This window comes from Nilaparvata lugens, chromosome 11, assembly GCF_014356525.2.
Source record: "Nilaparvata lugens isolate BPH chromosome 11, ASM1435652v1, whole genome shotgun sequence".
Lineage (NCBI taxonomy): Eukaryota > Metazoa > Arthropoda > Insecta > Hemiptera > Delphacidae > Nilaparvata > Nilaparvata lugens.
Window position 1 is genome coordinate 26,299,824 of NC_052514.1, and position 27,289 is coordinate 26,327,112.

At 31.7% G+C, this 27,289-nt stretch overlaps 2 protein-coding genes across 10 annotated transcripts in view; both read left to right on the plus strand.

The window, feature by feature from the left end:
* The window catches only part of LOC111046388, a 158,811-nt gene extending 151,496 nt beyond the window's left edge, over positions 1–7,315 (plus strand). For all 3 annotated transcript variants that reach the window (XM_039438000.1, XM_022331921.2, XM_022331919.2), the window contains exons 3-6: positions 795–867; positions 3,207–3,295; positions 4,624–4,756; positions 7,119–7,315. In XM_039438000.1, coding sequence (XP_039293934.1) covers positions 795–867; positions 3,207–3,295; positions 4,624–4,756; positions 7,119–7,183 — 360 coding nt within the window. In that variant the 3' untranslated portion in view covers positions 7,184–7,315. The remainder of the gene's footprint in view (positions 1–794; positions 868–3,206; positions 3,296–4,623; positions 4,757–7,118) is intronic.
* Positions 7,316–15,988: 8,673 nt separating this feature from the next.
* LOC111046384 lies at positions 15,989–26,202 on the plus strand. 7 transcript variants are annotated; one of them, XM_039438004.1, is made up of 6 exons: positions 15,989–16,150; positions 17,489–17,602; positions 18,314–18,401; positions 18,826–18,914; positions 20,092–20,224; positions 22,242–22,641. In XM_039438004.1, the coding sequence occupies exons 2-6, from the start codon at positions 17,513–17,515 to the stop codon at positions 22,292–22,294; spliced, it is 453 nt and encodes a 150-aa protein (XP_039293938.1). In that variant the 5' UTR covers positions 15,989–16,150; positions 17,489–17,512; the 3' UTR covers positions 22,295–22,641. The 7 variants fall into 7 exon arrangements, with proteins under 7 accessions (XP_039293938.1, XP_022187606.2, XP_039293936.1 ...); XM_022331914.2 differs by lacking the exons at positions 20,092–20,224; positions 22,242–22,641 and adding exons at positions 24,525–24,657; positions 25,869–26,202 and having other exon boundaries at positions 15,994–16,150; XM_039438002.1 differs by having other exon boundaries at positions 16,013–16,443.
* The last annotated feature ends 1,087 nt before the right edge of the window (positions 26,203–27,289 follow it).

A 27,289-nucleotide genomic window follows, 5' to 3' on the forward strand; every position in this document is an offset into this window, starting at 1 on the left:
TCTATTTCTACTGTAACTTTTAAACAACGCTTGAACGATTCAAATTGAGTGGAGAGTGGTAGAAATGGCTCAGTGACTCATCTCCATAAACAATATATACATTAAAATTTCCAAAGTTGCAATAAATAGATAGGCTTTCTGATTCTTGTGCAGAAGTCTAATCTGTATTACGTTTTATTAAACGATTTGAAGTTTTACAAAAATATCTTCTTTATAGAAGAAAGTTGAGAAACAAGTTTTTGTTTTCAATATTCTAGTCAATTCTAATAGACTAGTCTAGTAATCCTATTCAACCTAGATCGAATCTAAAGCTTAATGAAGATTGATTATGGATATCTACCACTTTACTAATCAGATTAGAACAAAAAATTAAACAGTATAAAGATTGCTGACTAAATCAATATCCCATTTTCACCTATAATTTTATAATTGTGTTGGATGTAGGCCCAAATCCTACATATCATTTTAATTACTCATTTGTAACTGAATATCTGGAGAACTGCATTTTTTTATTTGAATAGTTTCAATTAGACAAAAAATTATTCCAAATGGTCATTGCGTAATCAGTTTGTATCTTTCAAAAATTTTAATAAAACTGAAATAGGATCAGTAATCTCCGTACTTTTAGATGGAAATTTTGTGCAAAAAATGCATAAGTCGGTGAAGCATTAATTTACCTTTTGATTTTATAAAAGGCTAACTCAGAGACGAAATTCGGCCTTAGAGAATTCCCAACCTTTTAATTTCTCTATGACAAACGTCTTCATTACCTACTGAAACATGTATTATTACAGATTTATGCAATAATTAGAGGTATCGTTGCAACAGTTCGGCTTGGGGACTGTGGAGGAGAAAATGGAATAAGTGGTAATTATTCTCTATTATTATTCTGTTTTTATTTCAAAAAGTTGAATTTTTATGTTTCCATCAATGAAATGTGTGCAAGAGAATCCCTACTGAACAATTAGCAATTATTTATAATTTATTATTAGCAATTAATTAGCAATATTATATTGTAAGGAGTACCAACAAGAATCGTGTACCCTAGGCCTATTCTGACTTATATTATCACCACATGCAGGATATTAACATTTTAGATAATAAGCTCCGTCATATTATCATGAGCAAAATATTTGTATAGTAAAATTTAATGTCAGGCCACTATTAGGAGTTATTTATCATACAGCTTGAAAGTATCAAGAATATTTTTGTATATTACATTCATTATTTAGGCTACCAAACAAACATGAAACATTTTATTGAAACTCATCTACTATTTTTTACCATAGTTATATCCCAACTCAATCTAAATCATATCTTAAAGCTTAGTTGAAGCTTAATTTTCATTTATTCTATTAATTAAAAAAATGAATAGACCAAATCCTTTTATTGTAATATCATAAATTTTCATTATCCGTATAATACGGTTTATGACAGTGGATTATTTTATTGAAAAATTGATAAATATCAGCAACTTATTTTGTACTATCTATCTGAATGAGTCATGTACGGTAGGTACTGTATGTAGCTTGTACTTCCAAGCATAGTTATTCCTCCAATGCAAATAATTTTACAAGATAATACTAGGTTATTGAAAGGTCAAACCAATAAATTGAATGTCGAAATACAAAAAAATTGAAATATATCTAATCTATATAATCAAAAGTTTATTAGTATTTTTTGGACATTCAGCTTTCAAGTTACATTACCTAGGTAGGCCTATCTTTCATTTTTACTCGCTATTATCCACCATTTACTATTTCAAGTTCTAAAACTTTATTGGAAATATAAAAAGAACTTGAAAGAGATTATATCGAGGTAATAACGGAATTATGATTTAATAAGTAAAGGCGAGCGATTTTACTTATAATCCATTATGAGCTGCAATAAAAATATAAATATTTGGAATCTTTATGGTGGTGGCGGGAAAAAAGCTTAAAAATATTTAGCCTTGATTAATATATCAATTTCATAAAATGTTATATTCAATTGAGCCGCAAAAATATTTTTAAATTAGATTATTGGGAGTTTGAACCAATAAATTGGATGAGAAAATACAATAAAATTGAAATCTATGTTTCTGTATATTTATCTTGATCAGTGGTTACCAAAAAGTGGTCCGCGAAGAGCCCGAGGGAAGGAAAATTGATGTTTTAAGCGTTATTAGTGTTATTTAAATTAACTTCATTGGCTTTATGATCAATTTCCCTTCGAAAATGTTATACCGTACCAAACTCATCGGAAGTTCAAAATATGTTTCGAATCGGTAAAAGAATTGATAAGTTCCAAATTTCCAATGTAATAAGATAGGACTATAGAGTTTGTTTGGAAACTTAATGGCGGATTTGTACCACGTGATCGAGCTAGCCAATCAGATGCGTGACAGTCAATGGCAATACTGTGGGTAATAGTTACTGTAGATAATACTAGTCTACCTTAAGGTGCGTACAAATATACGCGCCGCGAACATTAGCAATTCACTTTTAATCAGCTGATTATATCTGTATTTTTACAGAAACGGTAAGATATAGATATAAAAAGCTTGGCATCAGCTGATTAAAAGTGAATTGCTCATGTTCGCGGCGCGTAAATCTGTACGCACCTTTATGTGACTAAATTACTATAGCGAGATTCACGTTATAGTCAGTGGAAATGATAGGAGGGCTTAGTTGCTGATATTCTCTCTTTCACTGCCATCTATAGTAGTAGGCTGTGATTCAAGTCATCAGGGTATAAGTGATATAATACTCATTGTTCATTCTTGTTAATAATGAGCAATTATATTATATGTGGAGAAATATATCATATCCACCAGGGAAATAAACATATTTTCAAGATTCAGTAATTAATCTTCATAAGCTTAGCTTACTTTAGATTCTGGTAGTTTATTATATTTCTTCATATGCTAGATCCTAGAAACTATTTAGCAATGGCATGGAGCTATAGGATAGAGCTATCGGCTTCGTCTAATGACAGCGACAAGGATAGCAAATCAATGTGCTGATGTGCTGACTTTATAAAGTGAATGTGTGAATCTCTGTGTCTCATATTTATAGGTACTCTTTTTATTTGAAGATTCAGATCCAATATGAATTTATTAAAAATATAAATATAGTAGCTATCATGATCATCTAGAATGAGTATTTTATTTAGAAAAATTAAATTAGATTTGTATTTATAATTTTCTAATTTTCCTTACTTTTCAGCTTTTAGTTGCGGTGTGTTCGTAACAATTTCACTATTAGCATTGCTTGAATTCATCGTGTCTTTCACACTATTGTGGGGTGTCAGAAATGTAAGTAGCCTAGATAGGTACGGAACTATCAATTGGTTATTCAAATTAATCTACTAATCAAAATATTGGAAATATAGTTTAATTATTGTAAAATGTTAACATCAATCTCTAATGAAAAAGCAGTTGAATTACTTGAATAGAAGGTACCTACTCGAACTCACAAGAGACTAACATTCTGATTGTTTTCTACGAGAGAGAAATAAGAAAACTACAATTATTCATTATTATATCATCACCCTATATTAATAAACAGAAGATATGTACAGATTTCAGATGAGTACAGAAGATAGATAATAACAATATTTATAGAAGTCTCAAAATTCCATGATAAAATATGGTTTAGTTTCAAGGATGCATTTAGTATTTGGAATCCAACCTATACATAATTTATGGTAGACTACCTACTAACAAATTAAGAAATTTTAAAACATGGATTTATTCGGATTTGAGGTAGCAGATAGCAATAAAGGCTGCATATGAACTGAATGACGTTGTTGATTTTGTTTTTGTTTTGTTTAAAATGTAAATGAGGATGTTGGATGAGCTACAAAATTAATATGTTTTGTAGTTTTCTCCAGTTATTTTGATCTTATTCAATTCAAGCAATGTAAGATCTGTCTCATTATCATTACAAAATGATGTCTGAATTTAAGAATGTTCTTAAATTCAAATTAGAGTTCCTCAAAAGCGTTTTACCAGTTATAAATTATTACTCTATAAATATTAGATGATATATATTCAAGTAGAATAAATTTAATGAAGTTTACTGGTAGCTTGAAAGTTTTTCTCCTGTTTAGCAATGCTTTGTCATACTAGGTAGGCCTACTAATCAGGCCTAATCCCACAAATATGCACAGTAGCAGGCAACAGATCAGTGCGAACAGTTTTCGGGGATGACAAATTCAGTCGAAGTGATTTTTCAAGCAATGTATTGTATACAAAACATTGTAACAAATTATTTGAAATACTAACAAAAACAATACGGTACTGTATATATATATACGCTACTGTACGATAAACCCAATAGAGAACATAATTCAATATAAGCCCAACCTCATAAAAATGTGCAGACAAGATCCAGAGGTTGCCCAAGCGCTACTCATAGTTTACCGGGACCTGGTAAAGTACTAATTTTAATAAGAAAAAATTTGTTCATCAAATTGTGTTGAGGTTTTTCCAATAAGATATAGTAGCATAATATCATCTATTCTTGACATAGGTACAGTGAATAATCTACCGTAAGCAACTTCTATTACATTTATTTTCATGAAATATTTCCAAAATATGCTCACTTAATGTACATTCAAGAAATGTTCTGTACTTTTCAGAGACTTTTCCCAAAAATCCAACTATGGGCTCCAGCGCAAAAGATTCTCTTGATTCTGTACCTGCTTGTATTCATTCTATTATGCATTCTAAGAATCAATTGGGTTCAAATTTTGTTTCTCATCATTTTCCATCGTAAGTAAAACACTGAATATTCAATATTCATTCAACGGAATATGGTTAAAAAATTGTCATTGACTCAGTATTAAAAATAATATGTACATGAAAAACTCGTTACATATGGGGAGTGGTGATCTTTGTAGGCAAAAATATAGTATATATCGCACAGATTGTGATATGAAGTTCTCCCGTTAGAGTGATGACTGATTTAAGATCAACTATCTGCTAACAAATATGTAAAATCCCTCCCTGATGGTTTAGAATCAACATAAAACAAGAGTTTTGACGAAAAACTGGAAGAAAATTCACATTTCACCATCATCTGTCCTATGACTCAAGTGCAAGCCCAGGGTTTATGTGCTGAGCATTGCTGCCAGAAAAGATAAAATATTTAAACAAATATCAATAAATCAATTATTATTACTCCGTATCTATTTATCTTCTATTGAAGTAAATGAATGTCTTCTAATAATGATGAATATAATGCAACCAAATTAAAATTAGCCTACCGTACTCTACATAGTATTGGAATTCATTAGGTATCATTAAACTTTGGTTTTCATTCACTTGTAAAAATGCATACAGGAAATTGTATAACGTTGAAATTCGCAAGTTAATGCTTGTTAGTTTTAAAATATTTCTCTTTTTTATTTGAAATAGCCTATTCATAGCATATAATATCGGTTTGTTTTAATTAGTGACGAATTGCTCTTATGTGTAGATTAGTCTATTTTGTAAATTGCTATGTATGTTATTAGTATTAATGTACACGTTATATTCGATAACTATCAGAAAGCAAGAACTATCAAAGGATTTATCATATTGATTTTTTCCCTCTATCAATTCATTACATTATAAAATGGATACATGACGCGAACTCACAGCCTCCTTGCCTCCTTCATTCCCTGGGATTTATTGGCCTGCACAAGAAATAAAATCAATCTTAAGTTTAGTTAATATTTTTCTTTTTATCTTTTATTTCTTAATTAAGTATTATTTCTTATTTCTTATTTTACTATTATTTGAATTTGTATTTAATCCATTATTATCATTATTATATTCTGAAGCTTATCTTTTCTATTATAATTATTTTATGTAGTGACTGCTTGTGTTGTCTATGGAACTTTCCTCCACACGCAGACGTTTTGTCTTTGTGGAGGAATTCCGTAATATTGAGTGAGTTTTTCACTGTAAATACTTGAAGGAATAAAAAATATTTGAATTTGAATTAAATTCATGCAGTGTAATACAACATAGATTTGAAAGAGAAATTGCATAGCCATTGCTCAAAATAATTAATCAATTAGAATGTTTCATTTTTCTGAATATTCCTATAGGCCTACTCTAGCTAGTTTTAAATTTTGTGCTAAGTTGAGAGATTTATTGTATTTTATCAGGTTCATAATATAGTTCTACTACCTATAGTTTCTAGGAGAAACTAAATCAAGTTGAAAAATTCAGATTGGTGAATGTGGAATACGGTAATTAGTCTATAAACATCATAAAATTATAGTGTCTTCAACATATTGAATAATATTATTCAACTCTATTCAAAGAGCTATTGAGCTATTTCATATTATCAACCTTTTTTAACTTCTATTCTTATGGGATATTTCAGATTTATTCGAAAAAATAACTTGAGATGAAACTCAATTTCACTATGAATTTCAAATTTAGATAGAGAATATAATTTATTATTAATAAAGGAACATACAAATTAGATACTGTGAATTACCGCGAATACTTCTGCTACTGCAGACATTGACAACAGGGTAAACAGCTAGATGGAAATTCGATGAGCGCTACTATTAAAAAAATATTTGTCAGCCCGGGAATCGAACCCGGTACCTCCTGATTGTTGGTCAGGAATGCTTACCCTTACACTCATACCCTTAATAATTTTTGAATAGTAGCGCTCATCGAACTTTCATCTAGCTGCTAACCCTGTTGTCAATATTTGCAGTAGCAGAAGTCTTCGGGGTGATTTACAGCATTTAATTTTGATCTTTGTTTTAATAATAATTATTAATTCATTGGCATTTCAATAAATGAAAAATCTTAGTAATATTTCCATCTGTAGAATATCATTTGATGAAGAAAAAAATACAAAAATTTATAGAAATTTGAGTAGAAAATAATTCTATTCATTCCACATTAGGAAATTGTTTTTAGGAAAGTTTAATGTGATGTTGATTTATTGCATTATTTTCATGTAGCTAGTTTTCGTTTTCAATAACTATTATGAAACATGGGTACTAATATTGTTGCATTTTTATTCTATGCTACTGTATTGTCACATATCGCTCTGTATTTTTGTATTTCTGTAGTGTATTTTGGTAATGTAGAGTTGTTTATCTGGTGGTATTTCATGTTTCAGCTGTCATCATTTACTTCATACCAGTCGTTAGTAGTTATGCTGAAAGCCAAAATGATTCATTCTAAGTCAAAACTGATAACTTATCACCACAGAGCAAATCACTGTTAACATCACAGAACAAATAGCATAAACGTAATATATACTTTGTAAAATTGGTTTGGAATCTATTTAGGAAATAAATTTTATTGTTTAAATAATCATCATCTTATTCTTTCTTCCCTCACTAAGACAAGAAACAAGAAACAGGAATACAGGAAACAAGAAAGAGCAGCCAAGAAGTTTTACCTTTCTGTCCTTATCCGGTAGCTTATTATGAGTATTATACTTGTTATTATTATTATACTTGGATTGGATGCAATAAAAAAGTTCAAATTGATACAGAATGAAAATTTAAAAATTTTACAGAAGGTTGATGACAAAACAGATGTTGAAAGATTGAATTATGAGTCATCTGTCTTCTCTGTAAATATGGAAAGCAATATGAATTATCTTGATACTGAAAAGAGACAAACAATAACAAGGCTGATTGAAGGTTATGAATCACTATTTGCAAAACACAAATATGATGTAGGTGAGGTAAAACATGCAGAGGCAGAAATCAAACTTTCAGAAGATAGATATATTATTAAGAAGCCATACAGAACGTGTATCCCAGATAAAAAAGAAATAGAACAACAAATTTCAAAACTTTTAGAGGCAGGATTGATTGAATATTCAACTTCACCATTTCCATCTCCTGTTACACTTGCCTTCAAACGAGAAAAAAAAAATCACGGCTATGTATTGACTTCCGGGAACTGAACAAAATTGTAATACCAGAGCCACAACCATTCCCAAGAATAGAAGATATAACAGTGAAGGCTGGTAATTGTAAATGGTACACAGTACTTGATGTTAATTCAGCATTCTGGACAATACCAATAAAAAAAGAAGACAGAATGAAAACTGCATTTGTGACCCACGAAGGCCATTATCAATGGTTACGGATACCATTTGGTTTGAAGACCGCGCCTGTAATTTTTCAAAGAATATTGGGTAACACTTTACAAAAAAATAAGTTGACTGATTTTTGTACTTGCTACATTGATGATATTTTAATATTTTCAAAGACATTTGAGGAACACTTGAAACATATAAACCTCGTACTTGATGCGGTTTATAAAGAAGGGTTCAAGCTGAAATTGGAAAAATGTAACTTTGCAAGGAGTTCAATTAAATATTTGGGACACATAATTGAAAATAACTCAGTCCGTCCACTCACTGACAATCTCAAAGCAATTGAAAATTTCCCACAACCGAAAACCAAGAAGAATGTACGCCAGTTTTTGGGGAAAATAAATTTCTATTATAAATACATAGAGAATGCAGTGAAAGTTCTAGAACCTTTACACAATCTACTGAGGAAGGACATACCTTTTATCTGGTCAGAGACATGTGATAAAGCTTTCCAAAACGTGAAGAAATACTTATGTTCTAGTCCCGTATTACAAATTTATGATTATGAAAAACCAGTATTCATTTTCACCGATGCCAGTGGAGAGGGATTTGGAGCTGTACTGAAACAACCAAAAGAAAATAATGAGCTTCATCCAGTAGCATATTTTTCAAAAAAACTGAGCCCTGCTCAAAAGAAGAAAAAAGCTATTTATCTGGAATGTATGGCTATAAAAGAGACAATTATGTATTGGCAATATTGGTTGATAGGACGGAAGTTTACAGTGATCACAGACCACAAACCATTGGAGAATCTTAGAGTGAAAGCACGAACCGATGAAGAATTGGGAGATCTTGTATACTACCTATCGCAATATGATTTCACATTGATATATAGCCCAGGAAAAGGAAATGTTGAAGCAGATACTTATCAAGAAATCCAGTTTTAGAGCACTTTGAAGGAAATGAAGACATTTTAACAGTTGTGAATTTGATATCTATACAAGAAATAAAAGACGATCAAGAAAAAAACAAAGAAGCAATAATGAATAATAGGAATGTTGAATATAAAGAGGAAATATTCTACAAATGTATGAAAGGAAACAAAAGAATCTTCCTTTCTCAAGAAAAGGGTAAAAAATTGATTGAGAAAATTCATTTTCAACTAGGACATATCGGAACTCACCACACACTATTACACATACGTCCACATTACTACTTTTCCAACATGGATGAAATGGTCAAGCGCTATTGTGATTCGTGTCATATATGTAAGAAGAATAAAACAAGAAGAGGTCGCTCAATAGGATTACTTTCACAATTGGGTCCAGCTAGTGAACCGTATGAGATCATGTCGATAGATACTGTTGGAGGGTTTGGTGGAAACAACTCAACAAAACGATAATAATAATAATAATAATAAATTTATTAGCCAAAAAACAGGATGTCACAATTTGACATATAGGCCAGTCAATATAACAGTAAAACACTCAGTCAATACAAATACTGTCAATAAAAAACAATACAAAGTCACATTTACAATAAAAACATGTATGTATGTATATTAATCCTATTCATATAACAGTAATATTGATAAATTCTAAATATTGAAATCTTCTACATTCATTTTCATGTCGATAAACTCTTCAACTGAGTAAAAGGGGTTTTTCAAGAGAAATATTTCTAAAATCTTTTTGAAACTCCTGTGATTAAGTTGCCTCACCTCAATAGGAAGCCTATTCATCAATTTAATTGCAACATTCGAGGGACTTTGATCAGTTTTATGCAGTCTGCTTCGTGTTACATTGAGCGTCTGATTGGATCTTGTATTATAAGAATGAATTGAATTTCTCAACTCCATCTTCTCTGGGTTTGCTTTCAGGAATAGTAAGCATTGCAATATATATAATGAATATAGAGTTAGAATTCGAAGACCTTTATAAATATCTCTACAATGTTCCCGATTCCGCGCCCTGGCGATGACTCTGACAGCCCTTTTCTGCATTATGAAAATGTCGTGTGCTTGTGAAGAACAGCCCCAGACTATAAGGCCATATGAAATGTGTGGATGAAAAATACCAAAATAAGCCTGACGTAGTCCATGTTGGTCCAGCTCCCCACATAATCGTTTAAGGGCAAACACACCGCTGCTCAACCTACTTTTCAGAACAGCAATGTGTTGTGCCCAACTTAGAGTAGGGTCAATAATTATTCCTAGGAATTTCTGCTCCTTACCAGTATCATTTGTTGCTGATCCCTTTTTGAGCCTAAAAGTGACTGTTGTGGTTTTGGCTTTGTTGAGGAACAGTTCGTTGGCATTCAACCAAGTTTGCACCGACTCCAGATTCCTCTCCGACAGTGCAACAGCTTGAGCATCATTTTTATGCTTATTAAGAACTGTGGTATCATCGGCATACATGAAGATTTTTGTTGGGACATTTATGCTAAGATCATCAATCATGATCAGAAAAAGCACTGGACCCAATACAGACCCCTGAGGCACACCACTCTCCACAGGCAAAACGCAAGAGTTATCACCATTCACGGAGACGTACTGCACTCTGCCTCGCAAATAGGAAGAAAATAGCTCAAGAGCAGGTCCCTCAACATGAAGGTGTTTCAATTTCGCCAGGAGGATATCATGTGACACACAATCGAATGCACGACTGAGGTCACAGAAAGAGACAGCGGCAGAGGATTTATCTTCAAAGCAGTCAAGAATTTCTTCAACCAGTTTTATAAGAGCATGTGTGGTTGAGAGGCCTTTTCGGAAGCCAAACTGTGTTTTGCAGAGCAAGTTATTAATTTCAAGAAATTTGCAAAATTGCATTGCGAGCAGAATTTCGATTATTTTAGACAGTATAGGGACCAAAGCAATAGGTCTATAGTTGGCAATATCATCATGCTTGCCCTTCTTGTAAATTGGTATAATTTTGGTAATTTTAAGAGAAGTGGGGAATTTTCCATTAGCGATCACTTCATTAATAAGTGCCGTGAATGGGGTAACAATACAATCTATGATTCGTTTAATTAGGGCATTGGATAGTCCATAGTGATCTTTGCTTATCTTTGGTGACATATGCTTAACAACTTCCAGAACGCAATTCTCATTAATGGGCTTGAATCTAAACATCTCAATACTTTCAGGAACATTCTTATTCTTTAGTAGATTATCTGATGTAACTGTATCATTTTTATCAAGTTTTTTCTTAATTTCATTAGCAATATTTGCAAAGAAACTATTGAAACTGTCTGGAGATATAATGTTCTTGAGTAGTTCTTTTTTTTCTGATTTATCCTTGTTTACTATGTTCCACAGTGTCTTCGACTTATTTTCAGAATTCTCTATTAAACTTTTGTTGGATTCTTTTTTTGCTTTTTTTATCATTAGTCTGTAATAACTTTTTTCTCGAGTATACATATCTTTATAATCAGAGGATGTGTTGGAAAGAAAGTATAAAAAATCAAGCCTATTCTTATGATTTTTCAATTCTTGTGTATACCAGTTTAGATTGTTACTTGAACGTCTACCAGAACCAGTTTTCCTATTTGTAATGATTACGTTGAAACTTAATTTATAGTAATATATAACCATATTTAGAAATGCTTCAAAATTTGTATCTACTTCAGCATGATTATTGAAAATATCTGACCAGCCTTCTATCAACAGGTAACTCCTAAGTACATTAATATTACTGTCATCAATTTTAGTTACTATTTTATGAATCTTTTCAGTGTTTGTCTTAGATTTCTGTGTATCGATATAATTCACTCTACTCATTGAAATAAGTTGGCCCAAGTGATCACTAACATGACAGTTACTCACTAGAACACTCAAACTTTCTTTGAAAGTTGTGAACACATTGTCCAGACAGTTGGTACCCCTTGTCGGTTCATGAACCCTCATTTCGAACCCATACATACAACACAAATTAACAAAGTGTTCTGCATCCTTACTATTTCTATTAAAATGCAGGTTGAAGTCACCACATAATATTGATTTCCGGTTTTTCTTATTTAAATAACTTAAAGCTAGTTCCATAACCCTGCAAAACGTTTCAAAATTACCTTGAGTACTTCTATAAACAGTAATGACCATGATATCAATATTCAAGAAATGAACTCCTGCTAATTCACAGTCCAACTCAACCGAAATGTTATTTAAATAGTTTAATACTTTGTATTGGGACGCATCATGATTTGAATATATGGCCACACCACCATGAATTCGTATTGAGCGACAGTAGCCGGTTACTAAATGTAGATGCTTAATATTAGAGTTTACTTCAAGCTCAGCATCAGTCATCCAATGCTCCGATACACATAAAATGTCCAACTTGAAATTAACAATAATCTCCTCCAGCAGCCCTATTTTATTTGATAAGCTCTGTACATTTTGATGTAAGATATTTATATTACTTTTCCTAGAGTGAATGGCATAATCATCCCTATAATTCAGCCGATATGGATTGAAATCAGTCTCGGCTGATGGCCTTAGTAGTTTTTTAGAGGAATAAGTTTATTGGTTGGAATTATCACGTCTTTATTGAATTGTTTTAAGATTTGTGAGGCAACGTACCGCTTTCCAAGATTATTCAAGTGGTGCCCATGTTTCGTATGAAAACGTTTCCCCAACTTACAAAGCTCTAACACAGTGACATTTTCAAAATGTTTACATGTTTTATGTATCTCAGAATTTGCCCATTGAATTGCTTTATTTACACAAGACCATTTTGGGAGGTCATACCTGTGTGGAATGTCAAATAAAAATACTCTGGTGTGTCTTAAATCAGCCAGCCTCCTACGCAGGACTGATATGAAACCTTTGGCATCATTTCTGGCAATGTCATTACCCCCTCCAATCAACACTGCCGCATCCAGAGGCCCCAAATCTGAGCAGTCACCCACGCTCTCCCTGGTCACATCCTCAAAACAAGCTCCAGGCTTTAGTGTACCTGTTACTTTACATTTTTCATCTTTGTCACGCATTAATCTATCAACAACAGTACGACCCTGGCTACTCATGAATAGTTTAATTTTTCTAACTGGTTTAACAGTTTTTGACTTCGGAGCAAGAGATTTTTTTTCAAGATTTGAGACAGTAGATTGAGAAAAATTACCAATATCATCATTCTGCTGCTTTAAAAAATTAACGATGGCACTCAATACCTCCAATCTATACTTTTTTGAATCAAATCTGGCAAATTCAAAACTATTATTAATGGATTTACTTTTGTTCTTAGTTCTGATTTTGATGTAGCTTTCAAGGTGAAAGAGCGATAAGAAACCACAGTCAAATGAGTTTTGCTGTTGCAGACAGTCTACATGAACTATCCTATCCGAATTGAGAACCAGTTTCATTCTTTCCACCAAAATATTCAATGACCTGTTGTTATATTCTCTCATAGAATCGAAATTATAGAAAGTACTATCAATGTAATCAAATACAACAAGACTCCAGTGTGAGCCACTCCATCCATTTACAGAATCAACTTTGCAATTGTCATTAAGAATAAAGGCAATATTTCTGTTTACTGACGAATTGGGGCATAAAAAGGAGAGGTCATAACTACTATCATTGATAATCAAAGACACTACAGCCGTGTCAACGACAATTAAATCTTTACATCTAGGAAACATTTTCTTACAATACACATCAATGTCATTGTCTGTGAATAATTCATCACCGATGAATGTATTTAATCGATCAATCAGAGTTCCGCTAGTCCTATTGTCCCTGGCTGGAGCTGGAACGGTCTGTGTCGTAATGTCTTTAGCTGCATCCAGACGTTGCATCAATTGGATATCCAGTTCAATCGATCTGTCTAAAGCCGCATTACGCTGTATCTCCAACTCCTCAAGCCGAGATTTCAACGATTCATTTTCAATTCTCAAAAGGGAAAGTTCATCATTCAGAGGACCAAATTGAGAATCCGATCCATCGAGCATCGATGACAAACTATTGGAATCGATATTTTGATTTCCCACTTCAGTTGTAAGTCCAACAGAGATAGTGGATGATGACGAAATAGGGGATTCAGAAAGCATTGAAAGTCGAGTATGATTCTTATGAGTACCAGACAATTCAACAACCCTATCACAGTTCACATCAGTCTTCATGGAAGCCGCACATTCCTTATCAAGGCAACGCCAAGTGATAACACTGCTAACAGTAGATGAGAACGATTTTCTATACTTATGTCCTTTATATATTATTCCGGGTTTATTCTTTGAGGTCTGAAAACGCTGAATATTTTCCATTCTTATAGAAAATTGTTCACAGTGCTGTGTAAGATGGAGACAATATACAACGCAAGCCTACACATATACCTACACATATTGGTCGATCACTTCTCTAGATATGCATTCACTTCAAGCTCTAGCGGTCAAACTACTAAAGAATACATTCGTTTGCTAGATCCTATCTTACAAAACCATTCTGTCAAGATCCTATTAGCTGATCAATATGCGTCTATCAAATCAAAAAAGTTTAGAGATTACCTACTCGAAAAAGGTGTTACAATGGTGTTCACATCGGTAGATTGCCCACAATCAAATGGTCTTAATGAGCGGCTAAACCAGACATTGGTGAATCGTATTAGATGCAAAGTGAATAGTCCAGAAGGAAGAACGCAGACGTGGTCGAAAATAGCGGAAAGTTGCACATCAGAATACAACAAGACAATCCATAGCACTACTAAATTTACACCAAGATATCTGCTATTGGGAGAGGATTTGGAAATAATACCATCACAACTGAGAAAAAAACGAAACTTACAAATAGACAGAGAAGAAGCAATAAAAAATTCCAATTTAAACCACAAACGGAACAAACTGACATGTGATAAGAACAGAAGAATATATGGTTTCAAGGAAAAAGAACTAGTGTATATAGAAAAAGGGAACAAGTTGAATAGAAATAAATTAGATGAAGTTAGAAGTGGACCGTTCCCCATTATAAGAAGAATATCAAACTCAATGTATGAAGTGGCCTGCGGAATCAATGGGAGTGAACCAATCATCTGTCACTCAAGCAAATTGACACCTTCGAGGAAGTTTCTCGTTCAAGGGGGGGAGATGTAAGAAGCTGGTTGCTCTACATTCACGCTTCTTCTTTCTAATCATATGAACCATATGACTTGTTAATAATTTACTAATGTTGTTTATCAAACTATCATTGAATGTTCATATTTGTACAGTTTAAGTTATTGAGATTATTTATATTATAATTGACATTAAAAATCGATTTTCTAAAGTAAATGAAAATCTTTCGTCAATTATTCATTAATGTGCGAAGTAAGATCATTATATGTATATTAGTCGCTTTTCCAAACTATAATACTTTATTTTGGTTCGATCTCTGACGAATGTGCCGTAGCCTAATCAACATTGTAGAGTATAGCAATCTATGTACTCAATTTTCTTTCCATTACAAGCTGCTTGTTAAAGATCACTTTGAAATACTTGAATTACGACATAGACTAGCAGTCTGAATTTTATTTTTAAAAGCTATCAGTTTCTACTCAGATTTGTGGCGCGCTTTCAGACGCTGGGATCTTTTTTCAACACTCAGTTGAAAAATATTTTCAATCATAAAAATCAGACTGCTACTATATATCATAATTCAAGTATTTCAAAGTGAATCTATATGTGTACGGTATATTACCTCACATTGAAAGAAATGAGTAAATAAAAATATTCATCAATATTACAGATCAAGGCTAAGGTGAATAATTTCTCAACAATAAATATTAGGAATATATTACTTGGATTTCTCCAGTGATCACACATCTGCAATAGATAAATAAAATCCAAGTTACAAAAACTAAGATATACAATGTAATTTATCTTTGTATTTATTCAGTAGAAGTATTCCTCATAATCTGCAAGGTCAAATAATATAAAAATCTCTTTCCTCCAATGGACTTTGTTGACGTCATTTACGAATACCAACCAGGAAAAGAAGTTGTGAAAATGTGCAAAACAGACTAGTGCTTTATTATTAGATAAACAGACTATTGGATTAATAGATAGATTTTTAATTATTGTCTCAGCTTAAAAATTCTTTATTCTATGAGGAATGAGAAGCTCTAATAACGGTAGGTACGGTAATCGGTAACGTAACGCACGGATATGAATTCTTTTTTGAGAATATTTTATGAACAAGCTTCAATTAATGAATAATTGAAATACTTTTTCATACATAAAATATGAAAAGAATACGAGGAACAAGGACTGTGCTCTCATATACCAATCTACCAATAAATAGAAAATAGGTAGCTATTTTCCTCATTTTAAAAATTACCCGCTAAACTTTACGCATGCGTATGTGTTATTATTTCCAAGTCCCAACCCAGAACTGATTTCCTGTTCTTCAACATAACTTGAGACTGTAAGTTACTTAAAATCATTTATTTTAATTTTTTAAACTATTTTTCTGTTGAATTCTGCTATTGTAATCGTGTAACAATTCAGATTGTTCTATGTAGCTGCTATATCAAGAACAAACTTGATCAAAATAGCTCCATTTTCAAAATAGTCTGCAAAGAGTACAAGTAGTTTTTCTGTCAACAAGAGATTTTAAAAAATACAATAATGTATTGTGCTATTTCTGTTGTAAACAACATTAATTTGAAAATTATATTTCTTAATAACTAGTTAGAATCTATTCCTTTTTCTTGAATTTAATGCCAACTTATTGGTAAGTTTATTAAATTTGAGGTTATGTACTGTACATTATGTTTTTGTTTTGCTTCCTTGAAGAGTTATTACTTATTTTTCCCAGTCAAAATGTTTATGATCATAGCGTTTATGAATGAAAATTTGAATGTCAATACAATAACTTTTATACCTTTTGTCATAAACTTATAGTTGTGTTTTGTATTTGTAGTCTCGTCCTCGTCTTAACTTGACACTTCTTTCTATGTAAGTTGGAGACTGTTTCCTTATTGTTTTCCAAAATATTTTGATATAAATAACGTAAATTACTCTTATCATTTCATAAGTTATATTTTTCTATATATTATCCTTTTATCCCTCAACATTACCGTTATCTTTAAGTTACTCCATTAAATTTTCTACAAAAGAACTCTTTCAAGTTTTAACTTATTTGCCAAAACATAAAATGGAGATTCAGTAAGCTTTATTCAAGTTTCATTAAATAACAGTTATATAATTTTATAATATTCTGTTATTTATTCCTTTTTTATAAAAATTTTCTTCTAGACCTATCATAATTTTACCTTGTCTTGTCCTAACATTATTATTAACGTCCATTCATTATTAATGTCTGAAAACATTCAAGAATGTATTAGTCTATTCACAAGACGAAATCCAAAATTGGACTAAGGTTGAATATAGGCTATTTTTTTTAAATAGGCTACTGTAACCTGCCTATCTTTTATTGTTTTCCATTTTCAATTATTACACTTTTTCAGGTTCAAAATCAATAATTATCAATTATGAGTTGCAATACAGTAGAGGATGGAAGCTGGCGTATATGCGGACAATCTCTTCGTACAGGAACAATCATCATTGGATTGCTTGATATTGTATGTAAAATACATTTTTAAATCTATTAGCTTACGCTTCATGTATCTATTTTTGTTTATTTTTTGTGAAAGTAGAGTTAGAAAGTTGAGGTTGGTTGATAGAGTGGACTACAAGGGTTCAAAGTTTCATTGTGTTGAAACTTACTTACTTACTCCTTGGTGCTATAGTTATATCGTCCTCCACATACAACGCTTTCGTGGACGTCCTCTCAGCCTTCTCTCTCCTGGGTTGTTTCTGAATACCTTTTTTACAACTCTTGAGTCACTCACTCATCCTCTCAACGTGACCCAGCCAACTCAAACGCCTCATTTTATCTTGTCAACAATTTGACATTTCTGGTACAGATCACGCAGCACTTGATTTGATCGTATTCGCATTGTGTTGAAATAAAATATGATGAGTGATTTCCTGGCTGTGCAAGAATATTGTGTAGAAAGTAGTTGTTTTCTTTTAAATTCTCACAGTCTTTGAGTTACCTATTTCTTTCTATTTTATTTTTTAATAAAAGTTTAGTTAAAAGCTTTGCCTTAACTTGAAAAAGCCCCATAATTACTAATAAGTCATTAATTTGATAAAATTGGCTTTGATAGCTTAGCCCGTCTCTGAATTTCAGCAAGTAAAATTTTCCGAAAGTTCATGTTTAACAACTGTCATATAACCCATTGAATTTCTTATTGTTAAAATGTTTTCCACATAATTTCTTATTTCAGATCTGTGCAATATATAGAGGTGTCAATGCAGCAAAATGGTTGGTTGTTGAAATAGATCAAATAAGAAAAGGTGGAGACACTTCAGGTGGTAAGTAATTTTTATACTGTATTTTTTACTTTGAATGTAACAATTTTTATTCTGTCATCTTTCTGAAAAATTCCAAGTTAATCAGTTCGGTAGTAGCCTAGAGATGTAATGATCATCAAACAACATAAATTTTCCCATCTTTCCTAAACTAAATAATTAATTTTTATTTTTATTTACTGTAGAGTAGGGATTACACATGCTATCCAACAATTTTAATCAATCAATGAAATTGCTTTTGTAGTCAATTCTACTTATGAGTAAGTAATTCAATGTACTGAACCAAGCTTTCATGTTAAAAATAACACATTTCAATGTTGGAGAAGATCCAAAAAATCAATAACACAAATTCTGTACATGTATTATACAAATTTTATCTATTTATATCAAATTTTTCATAGATTTCATCTTCTCTTTCATTTTTCAGTTTTCATGTCGGCTGTGGTCGTTATCATTCTGCTATTAGCATTGCTCCAGTTCATTGCATCTTTCATATTGTTGTGGGGTGTTAGGAACGTAAGTACAATATTTTATTTAAATAATAGATAAATTATAGAACATTTATCAGTTATTTGTATGATCATATTCTTTATAAGAAAAGCAGTTGAATATATCCAGTAAATTACAAAGAATCTTGAAGCTCACAAGTCTAACGTTTGATTGAATAATGACCGGCCGTTAATAATGAGCTCCGGTTTAATGGTCAGGAGCGTTACGAACTTCAGTCTGCTAGCACTGCCGCCTGTTTTGTGGGTTCGAATCCCGTCGGTGGCATGGACGTTTGATCATCAAATAATCCACACTGTTTTCATTAACCCCACACAAGCAATAAGCTCATGTGGGCATCATCTGTAACAAAAATATTTTATTTATAGAATCCAGTTAGATTTATCTACACAAATAGGCCTATGTAGAAATGGCACTCACTGACTGACTGACTGACTGACTCACTCACTCGCAGAACTAATAATCTACGGGACCAAAAACGTTCAAATTTGGCGCACTAAGAACGGATTTGGAAAAAATTCCAAAGATACGCCCAAAATCTGCGTTTTTCCTTCGTTTCCTCAGATTTATCGAGAACAAATGAACAGAAATTGTTCAAATCTAGTACAGAAGCTAAGCTTGGGTGTAATGATGTTGTGTTAGAAGGAATTTGAAATAACGCCAAAGATACGCCCAAAATCTGCGTTTTTGGCGATCGAAGCGCGCCCGCTGATCTCATTTTGGACGATCCAGTCGGGGGTCCAGGGGGCAAAGCCCCCTGGCTAGACGGATATGGCGAGCGAAGCGAGCCTGACGGCTAGTCTCTAAATAAATGAATAAATTCATTTCACAATAAAACAAGTTTGATTGGTTAACCTCATCTCATAAACAATTTATTCTACAAATTGAAGAATGTATTCAATGATTTTAAAATCGTATTTTCTCAATTTTCCAGTATCCATGTGATTTAAAAATAATATTCTCCTCATAATAGTATTATAAAGGATAAATAAAAATATAAATCTGAGTACCCTTTTAAATTATTTCGTCATGACATATTTCGGCTGCTGATGCCATTCTCAAGAACATGTGACGAAATGATTTGAATGGGTACCTAGATTTATATTTTTATTTATATTAAAAGTAGCCCTAAAGATAAAATACTATATTATAAAGGAATATGTTGATGGATTTTCGTATTTTCCAGGGACTCTCCTCAAAAATCAAACTATGGGTTCCAGCTCAAAAAGTGCTCCTGGTTCTGTATCTGATTCTGTACATCATATTGTTCGTTTTGGGATACCATTGGATGGATTTCTTGTTTCTAATCTTTTTTCATCGTAAGTAGAACATTTTATATTCAATTTCATTACATGTTTTGGATGTTTATGTAGTAGACAAGTAGATAGTATGCCAATAGATCTGATAATTTGAATATATTTGTTAATTAGGTAAGTCAAAACAAATTAACTATGAATGATTTGCTATTATTTATCAATAAATTATTATTTTCATTCATAATAATTATTAAAGAAAAATCCAAATTAAATGCTGTAAATCACGCCGAAGACTTCTGCGACTGCAAATATTGACAACAGGGTAAACAGCTAGATGGACAATCTATGAGCGCTACTATTCAAAAATTATTACAAAATAGTAGTGCTATCGAATTTCCATCTAGCTGTTTACCCCGTTGTCAATATAGCAGAAGTCTTCGGGGTGTACAGCATTTAATTTGGATTCTCGTTTCAATAATAATTATTAATAAATTAGCATTTGATAAATGCAATATCTCAGTAATTTTCATCTGTAGTTTAGTAATATTATAAGTAGTAATTTTACTTTTTGGGAGGAATTATTTTTCCTCGCAGGCAAGATGGTCTTGTCGCACAGATTGAGATAAGCGCCGTGCTATCGGTTTTCTCTTTGGAAGGGTGTCTGCATGAGAAAGGGTCTCAGCTAACAGATATGGTTTGCAAAATTAAAAAAAAGGTCCAGCTCACCTTTATCTGTAGGTCCACTCATCTCTAACCATCATCTATCACATTACCCTCGCACAAGGGCTCGTTCTGGCACCATTCTTGGCAAGCCTTGATTCATCAATCACCCTCCAGTTTATTATGTACCTACTAGAGCAAATGAGGAATGAATTTATTCCAACAATAAAGATAATGCAATCAAATAACCATTATCTTCATTTTTGGAATCCACTTCAAGACTTTAGAAACTCAATTCAAACTTTATCCAATTTGCTAAATACTCAGATGATATTATTGAAAACAGCATTTGCAAGGTATTATCCAATCTCAAATATTTTTTGGTTATTTGTGATATACGTGGTATTCATGAAGAGTGTTTCTTCTTGTTGCAATTAGTAACTTGGGGCTTTTAGAATTGGCTTCAATGTGTAGATTAGACGGCTGATCAGTGAATGTTTTTGCATGCATGTAGTGTTGAATCCTTTCACTGCAACCCAACATTTAATCGCAATAGAAATTGAAATATAATAAATTTTTGAGAATTGAGACCTCTCTAATATTCTGAAGATTTCTATTCTTTTGGTTATTTATTAAAAATGCGGAAAAGAATTGGCTCAAATTATGTAAGTCTTATAATAGTCCAGTCAAATGGTAGTTTTTCAGGAAACAGCCCCGAAAGAAGTTTCTCGACGGTTCTATATGTATTTTGGGGCGCTGAATTCGAATCTGAAATTTTCTGACACGCCAGAGTGCGGCTTCACCCCAATATCCCTAAAATTTCGGACTTTCTCCATCCAATCTCGAAAACTTCAAGTTTTTGGAGAAAAATCTTCCTCTACAAAATTAAAGATAATAAATTTTTCAATAAATTGAGTAATCGCGCAGGACTCTGCCATTTTTGGTTCCGGAGCTACGAATTTTCAAAAAAGGGGTATTTTTAAAGGGTTTTTCAAAATATGCAAACCTATCACTTCTTCCCTATACAACTTGGATATTTTTCTACCACCTACACTATGTCTTCGAATTACAACTTACTCTTTCCCGCTAAACAGATTTTAATAAAGGTAAATAATTCAAGCTATGCTTCTCTAATATTATTGCTTCAAGATTTTAAAGACCAGAAATGATACAAAACAATAGGCTAAATTGGTGAGCATTTTAATTGGGTATATTAACACTCATAAAAGCTTGAATAGAAGAGAATCTTTCCATTCTGCAATAACAAATTGCTTTCAGTAAAGTGAAATAAACATTTTGGGTTACATTGATTGTGTAGTTATGCTTATTCGTAAAACGTTATATTGTTTTGTATTTTTGTTAATTTTTAGTGTATTTTGGTTATGTAGTGTTGCTTATTTGGTGGTATTTCGTGTTTCAGCTGTCATCATTTACTTCATACCAGTCGTTAGTAGCTATGCACGCCAAAATTAGACATTCTACATAGAAAATGATAACTCACTATTATCTACTGTGGGTTAAAATTTACGCTGCTGTGTCATTAAATAACTTACTTTTATTTACTTAATATTTAGGTTGAAATGTTTTTAAATAACTTACTATTATCATAGATGAAGGATAAGTAAGCTATAACCTATATTATTCTTGTCTCTGCTATTATTTACTTAATATTTAGGCTGCCATGTTATTGAAAAAGTGTTCAAATTGATTCAATAACTAGCAGCTCGTAATGTAATGGACAACTAACTCATCACATAATAAATTATCATATATTTTTTAACATTTTATGAAAAACATTAAATTAATATGCTCTCTGAAAATGTTAGTTGATAATTGTAAACCATCCTTCTCCATCTACTCATCCCATTAATTTTGGTTGATTTCTTTCTAATTGAAAAACTAAGGTGTTGTCAACTATCACATTGAAACTGTCAACTACTATCAACATTAATATCTAGGTTAAATTCATCCTTTTTGGTTTTTATTAGGAATTAATATCACTACATCTCATCAAACACTGTGTCAAAAGAAAAACATTCCTTATTTTTCATTATTATATCAATATCTATATATATATATATATATATATATATATAGAGCATTCAGTGTGTATTCAATTCCTAGATATAATAATTTGTACGGAAAAAGATCATGAAATACACTATTCCAAAACTGTTTAATTTGCTCCCTATCATCATCCGAGATTATTCCAAGGAAGATATTTCCAACTTATCATTGTGAATGATTTTATTTGTGACACTACTAATCCAACACTTAAATGTGTACTAGATAGTGAAAAAATCATCAATCTTTTGCTTTTTTTTATTTTTATAATTACAAAATATTAGTTTGCTGGTAAAATGAATTTTAGTATCTGTGAAACACCGCCGCCTTAGAGTGACTATCTAATTTTCATAATATATATTAAATATCATTTAATTTTCATATACTATATGGATGGTAATTAACGTTTGAGACCCCCGATCACTTATTGTATTTTTATTTAGTATTATCCTTAATTCTGAATAAGATTAATCTTTTGATGTTTACTTACTATAGAGTATCAAGTTTATTTTATTTTAAATGTAATTTAGTTTTATGATTTGAAGGTTTTTAGTTTTCCATTTTTTTCCAATTCCCATTAACCCTATACCACCCTATTAATCATCCTTAGTTCATCTAATACCCCATACTCCTTTTTAAATTCCTAAACTCCCAATTTCATGAAAAAAAATTTTCCTTAGTTTATTTTTTAAGTTAGCATTCTATTATGTATTTTAGCATTCTATTATATATTAGCATACTATTTATGTATTTTATTATTGTAGGCACCTACTGTAAAATCTTTAGGTTTAGCGGGACCAATTTTGTAAAGCATTTTAGTGAATAAACTAATTGATTGATATATATATATATATATATATATATATATAAAGCAAAATGGCACTCACTGACTGACTCACTCACTCACTCACTCACTCGCAGAACTAATAATCTACGGGACCAAAACGTTCAAATTTGGCGCACTAAGAACGGATTTGGAAGAAATTCCAAAGTTACGCCCAAAATCTGCGTTTTTCCATCGTTTTCTCAGATTTATCGAGAACAAATGAACATAAATTGTTCAAATCTAGTACAGAAGCTAAGCTAGGGTGTAATGATGTTGTGTTAGAAGGAATTTGAAATAACGCCAAAGATACGCCCAAAATCTGCGTTCTTGGCGAGCGAAGCGAGCCCGCTGATATCATTTTGGACGATCTAGTCGGGGGTCCAGGGGGCAAAGCTAGACGGATATGGCGAGCGAAGCGAGCCTGACGGCTAGTTTATAAATAAATAAATACATTTCACAATAAAACAAGTTTGATTGGTTAACCTCATCTCATAAACAATTTATTCTACAAATTGAAGAATGTAATCAATGATTTTAACATCGTATTTTCTCAATTTTCCAGTATTCATGTGATTTAAAAATAATATTCTTCTCATAATAGTATTATAAAGGATAAATAAAAATATAAATCTGAGTACCCTTTTAAATTATTTCGTCATGACATATTTCGGCTGCTGATGCCATTCTCAAGAACATGTGACGAAATAATTTGAATGGGTACCTAGATTTATATAAAATTTATATTAAAAGTAGCCCTAAAGATAAAATACAATATTATAAAGGAATATGTTGATGGATTTTCGTATTTTCCAGGGACTCTTCTCAAAAATCAAACTATGGGTTCCAGCTCAAAAAGTGCTCCTGGTTCTGTATCTGATTCTGTACATCCTATTGTTCGTTTTGGGATACCATTGGATGGATTTCTTGTTTCTAATCTTTTTTCATCGTAAGTAGAACATTTTATATTCAATTCATTACATGTTTATGTAGTAGACAAGTAGATAATATGCCAATAGATCTGATAATTTGAAGTCAAAACAAATTAACTATGAATGATTAGCTATTATTTATAAATAAATTATTATTTCATTCATAATAATTATTAAAGAAAAATCCAAATTAAATGCTGTTAATCACGCCGAAGACTTCTGCTACTGCAAATATTGACAACAGGGTAAACAGCTAGATGTAAATTCGATGAGCGCTACTATTCAAAAATTATTACAAAATACATAGTAGTGCTATCGAATTTCCATCTAGCTGTTTACCCCGTTGTCAATATTTGCAGTACGTAGCAGAAGTCTTCGGGGTGTACAGCATTTAATTTGGATTCTCGTTTCAATAATAATTATTAATAAATTAGCATTTGATAAATGCAATATCTCAGTAATTTTCATCTGTAGTTTAGTAATATTATAAGTAGTAATTTTACTTTTTGGGAGGAATTATTTGTCCTCGCAGGCAAGATGGTCTTGTCGCACAGATTGAGATAGGCGAATTCAATCTGAAATTTGCTGACACGCCAGAGGGCGGCTTCACCCCAATATCCCTAAAATTTCGGACTTTCTCCATTCAATCTCGAAAACTTCAAGTTTTTGGAGAAAAATCATTCTCTACAAAATTAAAGATAATAAATTTTTCAATAAATTGAGTAATCGCGCAGGACTCTGCCATTTTTGGTTCCGGAGCTACGAATTTTCAAAAAAGTGGTATTTTTGAAGGGTTTTTCAAAATTATGCAAACCTATCACTTCTTCCCTATACAACTTGGATATTTTTCTACCACCTACACTATGTCTTCGAATTACAACTTACTCTTTCCCGCTAAACAGATTTTAATAAAGGTGAATAATTCAAGCTATGCTTCTCTAATATTATTGCTTCAAGATTTTAAAGACCAGAAATTGGACAAAACAATAGGCTAAATTGGTGAGCATTTTAATTGGGTATATTAACACTCATAAAAGTTTGAATAGAGGAGAATCTTCCCATCCTGCAATAACAAATTGCTTTCAGTAAAGTGAAATAAACATTTTGGGTTACATTGATTGTGTAGTTATGCTTATTCTTAAAACGTTATATTGTTTTGTATTTTTGTTAATTTTTAGTGTATTTTGGTTATGTAGTGTTGCTTATTTGGTGGTATTTTGTGTTTCAGCTGTCATCATTTACTTCATACCAGTCGTTAGTAGCTATGCACGCCAAAATTAGACATTCTACATAGAAAATGATAACTCACTATTATTTACTGTGGGTTAAAATTTACGCTGCTGTGTCATTAAATAACTTACTTTTATTTACTTAATATTTAGGTTGAAATGTTTTTAAATAACTTACTATTATTTACTTAATATTTAGGCTGCCATGTTATTGAAAAGTGTTCAAATTGATTCAATAACTAGCAGCTCGTAATGGACAACTAACTCATCACATCATAAATTATCATATATTTTTTAACATTTTATGAAAACATTAAATATGCTTTCTGAAAATGTTAGTTGAATAATTGTAAACCATCCTTCTCCATCTACTCATCCCATTAATTTTGGTTGATTTCTTTCTAATTGAAAAACTAAGGTGTTGTCAACTATCACATTGAAACTGTCAACTACTATCAACATTAATATCTAGGTTAAATTCATCCTTTTTGGTTTTTATTAGGAATTAATGTCACTACATCTCATCAAACACTGTGTCAAAAGAAAAACATTCCTTATTTTTCATTATTATATCAATATCTATATTTCCTCACTATGTTGTTCAGTGACTAATGTATTCAGCTATAGGGGTAGAACATGTTCATGGGTTGAGAATGCTTCAATTTTGGGTTCTTGAAAGTAAAGGTAACATCCAGTTTGAATAATCAAGGCTAATATCGATCACTTCACCAATTTTCTATAACTATCAACACTTTAAATTATTCGTTTGAATGCATTTGAAATGAAAATCGGAATACGGTAAAAAATTGTATACAATAACATAGCCCTATTTTTTGAACGTTTATTGATCAACATTCAAAGTGGGGCAATTTTGGCCTTGAGCCAGTTGTCCTCTCAGAATCACTGTATGGCGGAAATACAAAAAATACAGAGCGATATAATGATACAGTAGCATAGAATAAAAATGAAGCAATATTTGTACCCATGTTTATAATATTTCTTGAAAACGAAATATAGCTACATGAAAATAATGCAATAAATCAATAATCAAAGTTTATCAGAGATTGATAATGGTGTAACAACCGAAACCGGTCTTTCTAACTTTCAATAAATCTGGGGTTTTTGACAATTTCTTAGTTTTCCCATTTAAAATGAATAATAATTACCACAATATCAACTTCTCAACTACACATAAAGGGGAAAAGAGAAAATATTTTTTTTTATCCTTCTGGGGCGGTACAGTAGAAAAATCGAATAATAACTATCATTTTATTTCACTATTTCAGTAAATTTGAGTATAGTAGTTTATAGTGAAGTAATTACCGAATGCTTTAGGGTAAGATCACTACTTGGAGAAACAAAACATGGTAAGAGCCATAGGAACACTCACACTGAACGCGTGCACTTGCTTGCGGCGTAC